Source organism: Necator americanus, chromosome II, assembly GCF_031761385.1.
Source record: "Necator americanus strain Aroian chromosome II, whole genome shotgun sequence".
Taxonomy (NCBI): domain Eukaryota; kingdom Metazoa; phylum Nematoda; class Chromadorea; order Rhabditida; family Ancylostomatidae; genus Necator; species Necator americanus.
In genome coordinates, this window is record NC_087372.1 from 28,685,936 (window position 1) to 28,700,255 (window position 14,320).

The 14,320-nt window shown below is 42.0% G+C and overlaps 3 protein-coding genes across 3 annotated transcripts; 2 read left to right on the top strand and 1 right to left on the bottom strand.

Annotated features, from left to right (window-relative positions):
- Positions 1-216: 216 nt before the first annotated feature.
- RB195_019786 (uncharacterized protein) lies at positions 217-495 on the top strand (the record flags this gene model as incomplete). The annotated part of the gene is made up of 1 exon (XM_064187800.1): positions 217-495. The coding sequence occupies one exon, from the start codon at positions 217-219 to the stop codon at positions 493-495; it is 279 nt and encodes a 92-aa protein (XP_064043681.1).
- Positions 496-2,466: 1,971 nt separating this feature from the next.
- Positions 2,467-7,862, top strand: RB195_019787 (uncharacterized protein; the record flags this gene model as incomplete). The annotated part of the gene is made up of 11 exons (XM_064187801.1): positions 2,467-2,563; positions 2,878-2,934; positions 3,094-3,150; positions 3,637-3,705; positions 3,763-3,842; positions 3,901-3,976; positions 4,068-4,187; positions 5,517-5,568; positions 5,622-5,704; positions 5,795-5,839; positions 7,777-7,862. 11 exons carry the CDS (start codon positions 2,467-2,469, stop codon positions 7,860-7,862), a joined length of 822 nt encoding a protein of 273 aa, XP_064043682.1.
- A 1,663-nt stretch (positions 7,863-9,525) lies between these two features.
- RB195_019788 (uncharacterized protein) lies at positions 9,526-12,218 on the bottom strand (the record flags this gene model as incomplete). The annotated part of the gene is made up of 5 exons (XM_064187802.1): positions 9,526-9,642; positions 10,356-10,439; positions 10,565-10,719; positions 10,797-10,913; positions 12,077-12,218. The coding sequence occupies 5 exons, from the start codon at positions 12,216-12,218 to the stop codon at positions 9,526-9,528; spliced, it is 615 nt and encodes a 204-aa protein (XP_064043683.1).
- Positions 12,219-14,320: the final 2,102 nt, after the last annotated feature.

The following is a 14,320-nucleotide window of genomic DNA, read 5'->3' on the forward strand; positions in this document are numbered from 1 at the left end:
ACATATTGATAATCATCCATCGATGCATCCACCTTGACCATCTGTCACAGTGCTCCATCTTCCTGAGAGAAGACGAAGGGAGGTTACAATTCTCAGAGAGCAAAAGCTGAGGGGCAATACTGAGAGAACAACTCAACCGCAGATTTGAGATCAGTGAAGGAATTGAAGGATTTTTGCTTCAGGGAATGCTTACGGGTACAAACAAGTGGTTGTTTGATGGGACCAGGTCTGAGGAATAGGGTGGATGAGAGACCGCTGCTCATCCTTGCCCTCACGTTGGCTGCGATTTTCCGAAACGACATGCAGGCGCGCGTTTTCGTGGAGGACGTGAACTGTGGCACATCTGGTTTTTTCTCGCTGCGTCGACTAACTCGCAAACTTGCTGCATGTACATTTTGGCGTCGACTGCCCATGGCTACCGAGGCGGCTGAAAGCCTCGGAGGACCCAGTAGCCACGCTGACCATAGCTGTCATAAAGGATTCACCTTCGGCTAGATGCTTCTAGAAGCACCTAGCTTTTACCTGAGCTCCCAAGAAAAAAGGCATGTTCTAAATTCCAAACGTTAATTTTTCCAAAGCGCAAAAAATAAGTAGCCAACCTAATATAATCAGCTATACCACACGCGTACGTGTTAAAGGCATCACCCCACGAATCTGAGGTGGCACGGATTTCAGGTGGAGTATTCGTATACGGGATAGCAGATTATGGAGAGAAGGGTGATTCCGTCCATTTCTTCCTAATTGCCGTAAAAAACGGCCCGGAAGATACGGCTTCGAGCGTTCCGGCGCGCTATTTTCTACAACGTGTTCGATTGGAGCGCGCCAGCCTTGTGCACGCGCCGCAAGGCAGCCGAGGGTACAGTGAAGTAAGCGAAGTTGCGGGTGATTATACTTATACGCTTATACTTTTAGCCTTCTAATTGTATTTGTGTATTAAGGATAAACGTTAGCCGGCTGCCTTGTGTATAGTGAAGAGAATGAAGGGACAAGGTGTTCCTCTATAATCGCTATAATCTCGCTTTCAGTTGGGGATGAAACGCCCCCACCTCAACATAAAATTTTTTGTTCATTTCGTACTCTATACGTAATTACCTAACTCTATACTACAGAAAATTTATCGACCCCGGAGGGATGAAAGACTTGGTTTGCTCTAAGGCGGTTTCGAACCACTGACTCGAATCCATTCTGGAAGGATAAAAACACAGACTTGATTACTGAATGCTCTCTGCAAGTCTCTGTATAGGCCAACAACCAACTATAACTAACTATAGATCAACACGCGTTCCAAAACCTCAACGATTACGAATTGCAGTAGAACGCGTTAGCGCATCCCAAGTGGATTTATACGCCAATAATTTTATCCCTTATCATTTTATAATACAGAAAAGGTGAGCTTCTCACTAGTGCAAAAGCATGTGGGTATTTGCTACGCCTCCATGCGGAATCGGTAGTAGTACTTCCTTCTCGGTTGGCCATACGTGATCACGTTATCGTTTAGTGAATAAGAAATAGATCGTGCACAGCAGAGCAACAACGACATGCGGCGGGTGTAGCGAAGTTGGTAAGAGGTTCAGCTGCTGGTCGAAGCCGTTACAGAGCCAATCAAGCTTCTCAACCTATGGCAATCGACAAATTGGTGCCTTAGATGAGTTAGAGACACTTAACTTCAAACGATTCTGAATTGGAGTGAATGCATTGCGCATCCCGAGTGGATTTACTAACGCTGAACAATTTTTCCTTCATCCACTTTTTGTTATATGGCGACAAGTCGAATTCAGTTTGCAACTTATAGCCTTGCTTCGAATTTTTAGCTACTCGCATAACTCCGATTTGCAAAATACACTCGGCACCAGTTCAACCCGGTGAACGCGACGCGTCTGTAGCAGCGCACGCGACTGGAATTCAAAGCGATTTTACTCTGCACACGTTCCCATTACGGTACGCATACGGTTCATATGTGGAAGAGATCCCCACTCCTGTACATATCTTTAGTCAATTTTTTTTCTCTACTCTTCATATTAAAAGGATAAAGGATAAAGTCACTGGCGTATCAATCCACTTGGGATGCGCCTACGCGTTTTACTGGGATTCGTAATCGTTGAGGTTTTGGAACGCGTATTGGCCTATACCATGACTTGCGGGGGCCAGCCAATGATCAAGTCAGTGTTTTTATCCTCCCAGACAAGTCTGCTACCAATTTTCGACCCCGTAGGGATGAAAGGCTTGGTTTGCACTAGTGCGGATTCGGACCCTCGACCGTGTGGCTACAACGGACCTCTAGCCGAACTGCGCCACACCCGCCCTCCTCATATTAGTGCTTGTAAATGTGTCTTCACCGTTCACACAAATATCCATATCCATAGTCGATATCACTGCTACAGCGACCACATCCATACTTTATCTGATCCGTTATTTGTTAATTGCGACCTGCTCCTACCAAATACTTCATTTGGATAAAATCTAGGTATGCCTTCAGTACCTATACCGTCACCTCAGTCTTACTACTGTCGTATGCGAAATTGTCAACGTACATGTGGACTTTTACATAGGGACTCAAGCAAAAGTAAGGAAAATTTTCTTATGAATTGGAAAAAACAGCTGGGGAGTGCTGAGCTCACCTATTTTTTCGAGTTATTAGTACGGCCAAAACGACATGAAGCAGTTGTGTAAGCGAGGCGCGTTCGAAGCGACGCTGTGGAGTCAACAGTCAGAATCGAGGTGGGACCATCGCGAACTGCAACGGAGAATGGTGCCAGCAAGGGACATCCAGCGATCCCAACCGCAGCGCTCCGAGCGGAACCGCTTCGCTTACGCAGCTGCACCGCCCTTAATGTCGCTTTGACTCTGCTATGCTCATTAAATACTACCTTTTTCCAGAAAGGACTCTATTTGGCCAAAAGGCTGTTTCACTCGATCAAGACGACCGGAAGAAAGGTAAAGGAGAATTAATCACACATCCTTATTCAGCAAACACGTTAATCTTGAACCTGGTTCCCGAAAAATGTGTATTTTCTAAAAAAAAAAAATACCATCATTGATAGTATGGTGTGTAGTTCACGATGCCCATCTTTCTCTATATTGTTCACTTTTTAGAACATCGGAAAAAAACGAACACAGCTCCGGAGCGAAAGACCCGCGTCAAGAGAAAAGGTAGCGTTTCTTATGCTTCACTTTTGATAACACAGAGTTCAGTTAAAGCGCGAACAAGAAACTAGGAAATTCGACTGGAAAAGTTTTAATTTAAAGACATCAACCAACAAATCTGGGGTGGTGCGGATTTCAGGTGGAGAGTTCCTGTACGGGGTCATATATTATGGAGAGGAGGGTGATTCCGTCCATTTCTTCCTAATTGCCATTAAAAAAAACGGCCCGAAAGATGCGGCGTGTGCACACGGCTGGCGTGCTCCAATCGAACGCGTGGAAAATAGCGCGCCGAAACACTCGAAGCTGTATCTTCCGGGCCGTTTATTTTTCGGCAATTAGGAAGAAATAGACAAAATCACCCCACTCTCCCTAATCTACGATGCCCTATACGAATACTCCACCTGAAATCCATCACCTCAGATTCGTGGGGTGATGCCTTTAATGGCAATTATCCGAAGAGCACCAATTTCATACATAGCGCACCTATTTCAGCTCGGGGTCAACGCTCAGGTGCAACAAACATAACAACTGCTTCAATTAGTACTGGTTCTTCAAGAAGTGGTAAACCTTGCCTACAGTAAATAAAAACAACCCAAACAAAATGATTTTTATTCTCAGGATCACACTTGACAAAGGATTCGTCGTCTCCACGGCCAATGTGTACATTTGAAGAAATCATGGAACGAGCGGCCAGGAAGGTAGTTTATCGATACTAGTATAATCCGTCATATTGTGAAATTTCGAAGGATTTTGAAGGTATCATCGATGAGAGTAGAAGATGAACCAGTTCTTCCACCGTTATCGAGGCAAAATAATGTTTTTGAGAAAAGATGTAAGATTTGATAGCTTCTTGTTTTGCTTCATGCACATGATCTACATTTGCCATGAATATACGTCTTCCATTGTATACCTCTAACTTCCAGCACGATTAATGCCAGCAGTATCTCTGGACACCACAACTATACATTTTGATCAACCAGTTTGGGACAATCCAAAGTTACTGGAAGAGCTGTTCGATACGGAAGAGGAGTTTGCATTGGATGGTTAGCTATCTTTATCTTTTTCTTGTACTCTATGGTTTGTTCTTCTTTACTACTTGACTTTTTATTTACTAGTTAATTTTAACCATTGGTTCGAGCGTGATCTTGGCCGATGTAGAAGCTGGTTATTGCCATGCTAGCGTATATTGTTTCGAGTAGATGTTGTTTCCCGCCTCCTCGAAGTCAAAATAGCTGAACGTCCAGCGGAACCCACACATGTCGATTTGCAGTTATTTAAATGCAGATTCTAGCTCACAGGAGCATGTCAACAATTGACGACGTTCAATGTTGCGATGCTAATTTTTGCCGCATTAGGACAATATACAACTGTCCTCCGCATAGATCCCTTAGCAGCATCCACAAGTTTGCATTGGTATTTCTTTTTTATAACATTCATCACAATTTCATCTGACTATCTCACTGATGTGGACGGGTCTTCCACAGCCTTCTTTTATCTGTCTGGATTGTGTACTTCATCTATATGAAACGTATGGGTAGCCTAAGACCGTCGATCATCTCTTCAATGTACATACATATTCACGACACTTTCAAACTGCATCAAACAGAACAGTAAAATCATTGAAAAGTTCGACTTCCAGTGAATCTTGGCGTAGGGTGATGTCTTATTGATTTTTAATGAGATGTATCCGAGGTTGTTAAGTGATTCTATTGGCTAACAACGGCAAAATCGCCTTCATCAGAGCCTGAAATGAGCGATTCACCTTGATTACTTTGGCTCCCGCTGATCTTCGAACCTGTCGAGCGGGCGCCAGTAATTCTTCCATTTATCCCGATCGCGTGCCAGAGTCGCCCAGCGACTCGTGAAGAAATCTGACTATCGGGTCGGCGGTCTTCCTGTAGTGCGCTTAATATCCCGGGAAACAGAATCGCTCACTTCTCTGGTCCAACAGTTGTCGTTAAAGCGCATCACATGTCCGGCCCACCTTATTTTACTTTTCTTGGCAAACGCGGCGGCGTCTCTAATCTTCGATCGCTGAAGTAGGAGAGAAGTTCGGATCCCGTCCCTCACTTGAACACCTGAAGCAGGATACTCCTAGCATCCCTCTCTCATTTGCGCGTTCAATGACGCTCACCGCGTTTTCTTCCTGCTTGCGAAATGGCCAGGTTTCCGAAGCATAAGTCAAAACAGGAAGTACGGTGGTGTTGAAGAGGTGAGCATGAACCTGACGTTCTTAGTCTTCTTCACTAGTGAAGGCCGATTCAATCCACAATTTAAACAAACAGATCTCTTCATAACTAAACAGATAAACTAGGTTTAACAACCTCATGTACATTCATTATTCTGGCTCCACACCTTTTTTCGTATTTCAGTTACACCTCCATCGCTTCGGGAAGATTCTATTATCGTGGAAAAAGTTATCAGGTAGAAATCAAATTTACTCATCATATTCACCATGTGTCTTGACAATATTTCAGTGAAGCAACACATGCTAAAGACTATAACCCGATAGACCACGACAGAAAAGATGAAATGATTTCAGGATGGAGCTCAGATGAGAGTAAGTTCAAATCCCATAGTTAAATCGATCATTCGGGATTTTTGGCGAACTCTTACTCGATTACTCGACTTACTAGAGTTGCCTTTTCAGATGATTACTCAAACGTCGATCTCACTCGTGTTCATAAACCGCAAAGTAAGCATTTACCACGTTTGTAGGAGTATCGTTCCCTGAAAAATATAAAGTTGAACCAGTAACTGCTTGTCGTCCAGTTCAGACCATGTCTCTGCACAAGATCCTTTGACCACAACAGTAGCGAAGAACTCGAAACTTGCGAAATCTCTATAGGACCCTCTGAACCTAAAACTGTTGCAAGAAAGCCTTAAAAGCTACCAGAAACTGGTGTTTCTCAAGTTCTTGTGAAGTTCTCTTGTATCTACATCCTTAATGCCTTTAGCGCTTGTGACGTACATATATCTTAAACACCTAAATATGTACCCTAAACACGCCACGTCATGGAATCCACTTTTTGTACAGGCGCGCACCACTTAAGAGGTTTAAAGCAGCATACCACGAAATTGACGATGTTGGTATCCTTAATGGGTGATATAGAGTTCAGGACGTAGATTGCGAGTATGAGAGTCCCTTCAATCGCCATGAAAAGCAGCGTGAGGAACTCCTGATGTACCTCAAAAGCATCATCCCACGAATCTGAAGTGGTATGGATTTCCGATGAACAAACCCTATTCGGGGTCGTAGATTGCGGGATCATGGGTGATTCCGCTCGTCTCTCCCTAATTGTAGTAAAAAAAACGGAGTGAAAGACTTCGTTTTTCACGACGATTTCAGTTGCAACGCTCCACTTGTACGCGCGCCACATCCAGCTGTGCAGCAGTCGAAAGCCAGTGAGCTCCTCGACTGCTTATTCAAGTGAAACGTATGAATAGGTTGCTGGGAGTTCCAGAACGTAAACATAGGGAAGCGTTCTAACGTTCCTCGCAAGTACTGAAGCGGTTCTCACTTTTTTTAAGGACAGTTAGAGAGATGTGAACGGAACCACCTCTGATCTCGCAATCTACAACTCCATCACTAGTTTCTGCTGTGGGTTCCCTCACCACGTCGGATTCGTGGTGTGTTGTCTTCAAATGCGGCACCCTCGTACAAGACCACGTACCCACGAGCCGCTTTTTTCAAAACGATTAAGTGAAGTTGAGCGTGAAAACGCTCATACTCGCAATTTACACTCCGAACCCTACACTGTTTATAAGATATCCCAACATCGTTGTATTTTGTATTAGAATCACACGCGCAGACAATCTAAAAAACTGGAGACCGCTGCCTTCGCTTCTGGTTCTGACCTACAGTATACTTATCTGCGATGGGACCTTTACTTTAGTGCACTCTCGTAACCACCTTATCTGTTTTGCAGTAATGCGTCGCAGTCACTAGTCGAAAACCGTGTCGCATCGTTGAATTTAGTTAACAGTTTCAACATAATCCAATCGTCCAGATAGGAAAAGTGCAATTTATAATGCATTATAAATTGCACTTTTCCTATCTGGACGTAGAGTTTCTTTGTAGTAGCAGGAAGAAGTCCTCTGAAACGTCTGATTGTCCATATAGTGACATTTACTGTAATACTAACTTGAAGGAAAAATTGAACGATTTATTTAAGGTGTGGTTAAAAGGAGCTGACAGGTGGTGCAATTTAGTATGAGCGCTTGCGCATGCGGTAAGACCCACGCTAGCTCCACTCGTGCTGCAACGAAGGTCCTACCGCGCCACATTGAGCGTTACTTGATCGCACTACAAGTCGGTCCTTTCTGACCCACCTGCATGTCATTTTATTTCTAATATGTAACGGAAAATATAATTACACAAGGAATGACATTTGAGCGTTCTGCTTAGAACTATATCCTCACTACTGTATTCGCGTAGGAAAAGATTGTAACAACGATGACTGAATAGTGTTCGACTGCACCCAAAACTGCTACTGAACTTTCTGGTGACTGAATAGCCAAGCGAACCACTACCACTTCCAGAGAACTATCCAATTACCCGATGTCCGATGCAAAGCTATTAGTGCCGAAGTTCTCATATGTTAGACTAATGGAAACTATGCACATTTTCAGCCCCCACCTCAGTGGTGATACCAGTCCGTAAGCGTCGTGTGAAGGGTGTGACCTACGAAAAAAGCCTCGACCTCTTGGAAAATTAGTGAAATGGAAATATGCTTCCAGTGCTTCCAATATTTTGTACTGAATGGTTTTATGTTATAAAAGTTCTTCATTTCTTGACAGGCATTTAGACCAGTCGCTGTTTGTTTATGGATATTTAGAGTTCTTGAGAAATTTCTACAGCGACATCGTCTATGAACATACAGTAGGGCCAAAACGACATAAAGCATGGTGCAGTTGTTAGCGCTCGAGGCGGCGCGGTGGAGGTTGGAGTTGGGATGGTACCATCGCGAACTGCAGCGAAGAACGGTGTCAATACGTTCTAACCGCCACGCTGTGCCTACACAACGTCGCAGCCGCTTGAGCAACTGCACCACACGTCATGTCGTTCTAATCTTATCATAGCATAGCAACAGCTACAGGAACCTTTTTAAAAATTAGAGTCATCAAAATTGGTACAACATTAGGGAAAGCGAGGAACTGAGCCGTAGAAACAGCAAAGGAAGGATCAACCAGGATATTAACTTTTCGAAGCTGCCTGAGCCTAGCCTCAGGAAATCAGAATTTGTTGAACATCAAGTATGGGAGGGTCAAGACGACATGAAGCACGTACGTAGAGCATTGCGTACGCGGCTTCCCTAAATTCGCCTTGCTGGAGCGTAGCGGCTAGGAGCGTGGTGAAATACTTGCTGGCACCACCCATCGCTGCAGTTTGGGACGGTCCCACCTCGGTTCCAACCGCGCTGTTCCGAGCGCATACGCATCACCGCAACTACACCCGTGATTCATGTCGTTTTTACCCGACTATACAATCATATTCGATGCTCCTAATCTCAGAACAATCAAACAACAGAAATTTGTCAAATGCAGAACCAAAGATATATTATTCTTATCTCTTCTTATTTTTTGTAAGGATTCAGTTTATTCTTGCCCTTCTGAAAGCGATAATATATTCAAATCAAAACGATCTGAAACTTTTTTCGTAGGCGGCTGCGCTCGAAGCGGCGCGACGAGATGCGACAAAGTTCTTATTGAGTTTCGAGTCCTTCCGCTTGCCTCTTGTCAACGTTTTCCCAACGTCAGACTAGTTACAAGATAGGAATTGATTTATATCTACTGATGTAGCTACAAAGTCGATCAGAGTCGAGTTGTGCTGGTGAGATGACAGACCTACTTCGATTTTCGCAGCCACTTTTGCAAGTGCGCCGAGCACCAGATCGTTTTGAACCGACCATACTAATGACAATGAAATCTCAAGAAGTTCCCAAAAATTGTCATCCAACATGCGATTCTCTTCCTCATAATGATCAATGAGATCCTCGTTCATTGCGGAATTTCTTAAAGCATCCACAGAAACTAAGACACCTACCTAGATTTATTTTGAAGCATACCATTCGAATAATTGACGATTTAAGTCTTAAAGAAGTTAAGGATCATCTCACTTTTGTTTGGAAAAGTTCAAATATTGAAGAATATGAGTGAGTTGAATACACACATGAACAAGAACATATATGCTCTGCGAATCGGACAGATTCGTCAGATAGAGTTCAAAAGTGACCACACATGAGTGTTAGTTCCTAGTTCTTCACATTTACTACATCATAACACGAATACTTTGAACATCACCGAAAATTACCCTCGCAAATCAAACGGAGCTTTCACGCTTGAAAAAAAATTACATAAGCACTTTATTTAATATTCGAGTCAAAGCAATGTCTGCTCAGCAAGTATTTCATCGTATCCGCTGGGAACATCTTCGGTAAACTTCCGAAATTTAACATCTATAATGGCAGACTCGTCCACGTAGATAATTGGGTAGGCCTGAAAAACAGCTATTCCAAAAAGCTTAGAAATTCAGTAAAGATATCGCTTGATCTTGTCGTGTAGTCGACAGTCGTCGGCCAACATGTTCCACTGTCAACGCGCCATTAAGATGGACAAACAGAGAAAGAAAGGTTGCTCGAGGGTATTGGTTAAACATATTTAGGAGCGGATATATATTTATAAATTTTATATTTAAAAAACTCTTCTAATCACTAGCAATGCAAGTGAGAACAATTCACTGTGATTATTCAACCAAACAATGCACTATGACCCTGTAATAAGAAAATAAATGAGAAAGCTCTTTCAACTTCTCCTAACGATATGTCTAAAGTGCGATCTCTATACCCTAAATGATCAACACCAAAATATTTCCGCAACGGACATGAACATTTTAGGAATAGATGTTTTGTAGGTGTTGACTATACTGTCACGCAATCACGCGAACAATCTTCTCTTCAGGGAGTACATAACATATATAACAGGCAGTATAGATCACAAATTAGCTTGGAAAGTTCGGAACGTCTTTGGAGGAAAGCAAGGTGTCCTTATTTTGCTCCGCCTGAACGCGCAACGAGATAATACTTCATAGAAATACTTCTTTTCGAAGAAAAAACTAATATTGTTAGTATTCTATTACTGGAAATATAAAAACACAATGGATTGACTTTTTCAAACTTTTTCACTATAATGGTTAACGCAAAAACTCTTACCGGTCCCCTAACTCCTGTTATACTTGGCTCCGCCCATTCGCCATTCACCAAAAACTTGAGTTCGACGTGGTCATAGCATACACCCTATAATATAGAGACTCTTATCAATTCAGCCAATACAAAATAAAGTTAATAGAGTTGGAAAAAAAGAGAAAAAACTTTGGCTATACACGGCGAACAATTAAGAAAAAAACACGATGCTTACTCACAATAGTATCTCCTTCAGAGATTGGTTTGTTAAGCTTTCCGAGAACTGTCGCGTTCGCAACAATATCGCCGTTATCACGAACACCCCAGAAATCACTTGCAACAGGGACAGCGTCTAGTGGAGTGTGAGAGTTACCAAGTCCAACACCCCATGTTCCTTTAAGAAAGAGCAGAAAGTAGAAAGTTCCATTATTAAGCATGATTAAAACTCGATAATAAGAAAGCAGAACAAACCATTCTGTTGCACGTCAACTTGGAAATATGCTTTGTTTTGCACAATGGGTAAAGTACCCAAAGCAGCGCCTGTTCCACATATTCGTTCGCCTTCTTTCAAAATAACGACGTCCTTTCCTTAAAAAAGAATGAGAAAATATTAGAAAAAAATATCTTCAACGAAGTATATTACTTTCAGTAGTACTACATAGTAGAATACTAATAAACTAACTATATGTGCCGCACTATTTCTTGTTTACAACAGAACTATTCTCGCTATATCTATTTACTCAAACTAGGTGAATTCGAGAAACGAAATAAGTTTTTGAACATGATTTCAGTCACATCCTCCAATCGGTCAATGTAAAAAGGTTTGTTGCCCCGAAGCGATCGATTCATAATTTTTCGGGCTTGCAACGTGGTAAGGGTACTGTGCCGCAAGTGGCCCTTTCGAAGCAGATTTTAAGGTTGTAGCCGTGCATTCGTTTTATGGACGTGCCATCGGTAAAGAATTGGTGTTGGTGATTAAGCCGTAGGACTGACACGCGTCAAACAATCTGTCTGAGGCAGTTGGTAATACATTCAAATCTGCCCAGAAAAAAATGAATGTTTCATCTCTCTATGGTTACCTTTAATGAACTTTTCGATAAATGCCAAAAACAGTCTACTAACAACAGTACCACGGACGATTGGGTCGTACTGTCGCATTCTGTTAGTCTGCTTCCATCGAGCTCAAAGCGACTTTCTCGGCTTCTTTTACTAGAAACTTCTGATGTCCTCCTTGTCGTTTTTGGGTAACTTCGTCACTAACAACAACTACCAGATTACAAAATTTTTGAGCATTCCTCAAAGGTTAAATTTTTTTTTTTTTTTTTTTTTTTATTTTAATAGGGGGAAAAAGGTTTTGGAAGCGGAAAGGTAACCCATTCGCGGATGCCCTCGAATCAATTTGACCACCCAAACATTTAAGTTTGTCATTTTTTAGATCCGGTTGTTTCGAATAAAGTACGATGCTTGAAACTGATCGATCCCTTACTCCAATGCTTTCGACTTCAATTCCAAATCTTAGAGGTTTACAAAATATATAAAGTCTATAAAATGAATACAGTGACCAGTAGTTGTATCAAATTTATTTTATACCGAACTATTAGTCCCAAGGGATAAAAGGCAGAATTGGCCTTTTGCAGCACCAAGGAGCGCAAAAGACGTGGTGTTGACCTCTTACCACCACCCTACACCCACCTCTTTATCCGATTATCCAAAAAAATTTACTAGAAACTTTGAGCGTATCCTCTACTCACCGCTCTTTGCTACATCAAGCCGAATTGATGGTGATAAAGGGTTCGCCATTTGAGAGTAAGATGCGGTAGCAGAGAAAGACGGTCCTTGCATACATTCAAGACAGTTTCCGAAATACGGTAAACAGCTACCAAAGAGATTCATTTCTGAAAACAAGGAAAATAATTAAATAGTTGCACGAAAACGTTCACGAGCAAGTTAGAGAACATTGATATGAGCAAAAATATCAGGAGCTAGATTTTGGAAGAGATCAAGAATACAATCCCAAAACCAGACATTTGGAACAAAAACAAAGAATCCGATTGTATAATGCCTTGAAGAACGCACATATAGAAAAGAATGTGCAAAATGTAGAATGATTACACCCGAGATGTAAACAATTGAAACAATTGTAAACAGTTGAAATGAACCTCAGAAAAATAACCTTTACAAAATTTCTCACACTGCTAGCCTTTCAGAGCAGTTAACCTCTCTCTGCAGGCAAAAAAAATTGTCTCAGCCTCAATTTTATCATCTTTTTTGGACAACGATCACTCTGCATTTCACCATTCTATAACAGCACCTTTTCGCGAAGGCGAAGATTTTTTGTAAACTAGCTGAAAAACCAGTAACCTTATCGTTGATAGTCGAATTTAAGCAACAGCCAAGATTGTTAACAAAATTTATTACGGCTAACGTTTCGGCGTTGTCGCCTTCGTCAGAGCCTGGAAAGTAAGAACATTTGTAATATATCCTCTCAAATGCCTCATCCAGAACAAGTCATCATCCCCTAGGATATTACAACCGGAAACAAAAACCAAAAAAGCCCAAATAACCTTATCTTCCGTGCAAGTGACCAAAAAATGTCCGGAAGGATATTTGGCTAGGTAATCCGTGAAGTGTAATCATTTCCAAATTAACAGCGTGGCATATTCACATTAACAATAGCAGCCGAGAACACGACTGTGCAAATGTACCACACATTTTAACTTTTAGGTTCAACTGTAAATACAGACATTAAACGTCGCAAAAGTCAATAAAAACGGTTTTTATTGGCTATACGTACAAGCCTTTCCACAGTAATAAATACCAAGGGTGTTTCATCCATAGTAACCTTATTGATGGCGAGCTATGTTAACAACTCGTCGTCTATCTCGTCCGCCCGTCCTCATTATGCAGAGGCCAGCACGCCAAAATTTACGGTGTTGAGATCTCTCCACGAACAAACAGCGGTGGAAGCGTAGTTCACTAGGACGGGCCTGATCACGATCAATTCCACTCAGTTATCCAGGAACGGACGTGTGAAACAGCCTTGTGTGATTCCGTCCACCCAACGATACAAATAATTACGCGATAGAATGCGAGTAATTCCCTCGTCATCCAACGTCCATGATCCAGCTAATGTAACTCAAATAAGCAGAAGTTAACCGAATAGTATAATCGTGGACGCCCCATGGATTGTCATCTGCTATCACTAATGTGATGCATTGTTGAGCCCATTAGTGCAACCAGGTTTTTTTCACACGTCTTTTTATGGATTTGCAGGAGAATTCGGTGTGATCACGCCCATATTCGTGAACTACAGCTCAACTCCTATCTATTCGTGGTGATGTGCTAACATTGTCAATCCTCTTGGAAACGGATCTCCATTGTTTTGCGGAAATGAAATAAGAATCCCCTAAAGAATTGGTTCCCTAGAGAGAAGATAACTTGCGACTTTCCTTCGACCTCTCTCAACACGAAAAAAAACCTCGGGGCTTTACGGAGTGAAGGTAACGAAAATGAGATTTTAATGTACTGGAGCATCTGAATAGAAACAAGGTGACGACTCTGCTATGGTCAACACATGTAACAGGAATGAAAAGTAGTGACAACAGTAAACCGGATCCATCATGTTACGAGTGGACACTGCTTGGCTGAGAGAGAGCAAGCGTTATTGGCAGTAATTATTGGTGGTTGGTTGCTATCAGAAGTACCAAAGCCAGCGGGAACAAGAAATGTCTGTACAGTTCTAGTTGGAGATAAAAGATGAACACAATCATGAAGAATAACCCAACTCTTACAATGCTCACAGCTCATTAAACATAATTCACTACCATTTCATTGTTGTTGTCAGAAAACACAACATTTTTCTCCTGAGTGATACACTTTGTGGCGTACAAAATAAATATTTAAGTAGATACATAAAGCTGTTGGCCTTCGCGAAGGCCAAAATCAACTTTACAGATCCAAAAAAATGCAAGTAAGCACTAAATCTTTTGTCACTC